Source organism: Sardina pilchardus, chromosome 7 (genome assembly GCF_963854185.1).
Source record: "Sardina pilchardus chromosome 7, fSarPil1.1, whole genome shotgun sequence".
NCBI lineage: Eukaryota > Metazoa > Chordata > Actinopteri > Clupeiformes > Clupeidae > Sardina > Sardina pilchardus.
The window spans coordinates 20,544,792-20,548,124 of record NC_085000.1 but is presented as its reverse complement, the minus strand read 5'-3'; the positions used below and the strand labels follow the sequence as shown (position 1 = coordinate 20,548,124).

At 43.6% G+C, this 3,333-nt stretch overlaps 1 protein-coding gene across 1 annotated transcript in view; it reads left to right on the top strand.

The window, feature by feature from the left end:
• The first annotated feature begins 1,271 nt into the window (after positions 1–1,271).
• Positions 1,272–3,333, top strand: part of vwa5b1 (von Willebrand factor A domain containing 5B1) — a 24,649-nt gene continuing 22,587 nt past the window's right edge. The window contains exons 1-3 of the mRNA XM_062542010.1: positions 1,272–1,410; positions 2,530–2,640; positions 2,939–3,158. Coding sequence (XP_062397994.1) covers positions 1,272–1,410; positions 2,530–2,640; positions 2,939–3,158 — 470 coding nt within the window. The remainder of the gene's footprint in view (positions 1,411–2,529; positions 2,641–2,938; positions 3,159–3,333) is intronic.

The following is a 3,333-nucleotide window of genomic DNA, read 5'->3' as shown; positions in this document are numbered from 1 at the left end:
TGTGTGTTTTTGTGTTAGCAGTATGCATTTGTGTGTTTGTCTGTGTGTCTGTGAATTAGTGTCTGTGTGTGTGTGTGTGTGTGTGTGTGTGTGTGTGTGTGTGTCTGTGTATGTGTGGTTCCCTTCTGCCTTTATCGGTGTGGCATGTGTTGCTCAGGACACATGATGGCAGTGTAGACATGGGTAGCCGGGTGAGCCTGTCTGACCTTTCCCTCCTCAGCTGGCTGCAAGATTCTCCACCACATGCAGCCCGACCTCAATGAAGAGAGAGCCGTCGCCCTCCTGTCAGTACCTCAGAGCTCACAGAGCCCTCGCAAGTTTGGATTAATGCCTTTTCGGTAGAAAAGTGATACCATCAGCCACTTCCCTCCCAGATACCTTCTCTTGTCCACAGGGAGAAAGAAGAACAGCCTCCTGTAATCTAGATAGAGATAGATCTGAGGGGAAATCTATCATGAAGGGAGGCTAACAGGGTTTAGTCACAGAGGAGCTTTGTGGAGGATTTCTGTCCATGCCTTCTGTCACTGGTTTAGGAAGTGTCAGTGATGTATCTTCACATATGCCATGTCAGTTGCTTTAGATATCTTTTTGAGTTGAGTCATGATGTCAAGTAAACAGCTACATTTGACTTCTCAGCAAGTATGTGCAGGGTCAGGCAACTGGTGAGCCTGAGAGTGGGTTTGAAAACGCTCGATACGATTCTTCTAGAACACCGCAGCTTCTGAACATCTGCATAGCCACGTGTAACAAACAGCCTACATGGACCACTCCCCAATGCTCCTTTGATCTGTTGCTTGCCTTTGATGGTGAAACTGGCAGTGGAAGGAAGAATCAGGAACTGCAGGATCTGCTTGCGCCAGATATTCTGAAACATGACCTGTGTGGCACACACATCGTGTTCTTTCACTCCGTCTCTGGAAAACAGATGGTCCATTTGAAGTCCATTATGGATCTGTCCCGACACCTGTCTTTTGCTCTCAGCCATGTGTCTTACATATTGTCATTGATTCTCGTGACAACAACCGAAAATTAAATCTGCTGAGCTGCTGAAGAAATCGAGAGTTTAGAAAAATCAATGCTTCATTCAATTCTCAGTGACAATTTAAGCCATTCAAGACAACTACAGGGCTTTCTCAGTTCAAGTTGACATTACCTACAGTATTTATTCCATGTCGATGTTGCACGCCATTAATATCTATGTTTGTATGTGTACTTGTGTGTGTGTGTTTTGTGGATATGCGTTAAAGACGCCCAGGTGTAGAAGTTGCAGCATGCCAGGACTAATCAACAAAGAGAAATGGAAGGCTCTGCCCCTCAGCGTCTCAGACATCAGCTCCTGCGTCAGGGGCTACACTCTGGCCATGACGGCCTCCTTGACTTACGACAACATGGATGACCACCCCATTGAGGGTGAGAGCTATCACCATATTTATGTGATTTTGGATGTAGCATCTTAAATTGAATTGCAAGACAAGACCCCTTTTTCCTACAATAGAGGTCACTGACATATCCTTATATAAACCTCTAAAGATAACCCATCTAGGCATTTTATCCTCAGCTCTGAACCGAGAGTATGAAATAAGGAAGGTCCCTCTCCCAGGGTTTTCAGTAGCCCTAACAATCAGCTTGGCTGACAGCTTCACAATATCCCCTGACACCAGCTGCACAACCTATCATGATGACTGAGCCTTTTGTGCCAATATGCCCAACCTTTGGGTAGTCCCAGCCTTAGCTCAAGAAATTGTCAACCCTGAAAATGATATAAATTTCTGACTGTGTTTTCAAAGCTATACCAAAAAAAATAGATATAGGAGTTGTACATTGTGCTACATTTGCCATCTACAGTATTTCTTTTGGGAAGAAATTCGCTAATGATAATTAGCGTCCATATGGGCCTTGTGGTAACAAATATAATTCTGAGCATATGAATTAGATGGCTCATTATCATATTAATCAGCTCTCCAAATCCCTGGCTGCGTCTGGTGTACTCCAGCTGTCTAAAAGGCAATGTTAATCTCTTCAGCACAGTGCAGTTCCAGGTGAGATGAATCTGTCATGGGAATATAATGAATCCCTGATACAACATGCATTTGCGATTTTGCTTTTCAAAATTGTTATTCATGGTTATATGTTACACACAAGTTTCCATTAAATACTATTTATTATATATGTGTAAAAATGTAGCTCAAGGCATTGCTCACAGCACGGTGCTAGCTATATCTTATGTCATTGTTAATTAAATGGTTAAGAGATGCTGAATGCATGTGATTTATGCTGATTTTACATGTTAGCACTGGTCATGGATCTTGGTTAAATGTTTTTTTAATGTTGCTTGATGCATTGATTCATGATAACATTTTAATACAGTATAACATGTTCTAAAATATTTATTGTATGTCCTTATTGTTCCTCACATTTCTGTGCATGCATTTAAGGACTGAATTCTTTTGATACCAACCTAAGCCTTAATCTATGCAGGAATCTTCATTTATCCACTCGAGGAATGCTCAACGGTTGTTGGCTTTGAAGCAATGATCTCCTCTCAAATCATAACCGTGCAGATCAAAGACAAAGCGAAGATCGACGACTGTTACTTTGATTGCGGCTCTTCAGCCAATGGAGCTCTGCCGAGTGGAAGTGGTGAGGATGTGTCTCCCTCCCTCCCTCTCCCTGTGAACTGTCCCTCAGACCAAACTTCATCTCTGAGGCAGAAGAGCTCATTTGTCGTGTCATACCGTAATTTCCCGACTATTAGCTGCTGCTTATACATTGATTTTGCAACATTTCTTCAGCTATATTATGAGGTTAATACACGGGGGGTAGTTGATATGGTATTAATATGGTTTTGTTTCTTTTAACTTGCATAAAACACAGTCCTGCGGCTTATACACAATGCGGCTAACACACAGGAAATGACTGTAATTGTATCCTTCCACAGGGCATGTTGTTATGGAGGAGGACCTGGAGAGGACTGTGCTGGTGGTGAACCTGGGGGTCATTCCGCCCCTGGAGACGGTGAACGTTCTGGTCAGCACGTCCTCTGAGCTGTCCACGCTGCCAGGCGGCGGTATCAGGGTCACGTCTCCGCCCGTGTGCACCCCCAGGGTCGAGAGGTCGGTGAAAGAGGAGCAGGCATTCTCCCCTGGCACAAGTAGAAGGTATAACGGCAACAACTGCGGTGTGATAGTGTATGTTCACTAACATTATCGGGAGTGCTGCGTTGCCTACGTTAGAAAGTCACCTTTACAGATGGAAATATCTGTGTGTGTATGTGTGAATGTGTGTATAGGCTTGTATGGATGTACATCATCAACAACTGATTTGTTGGTAAAT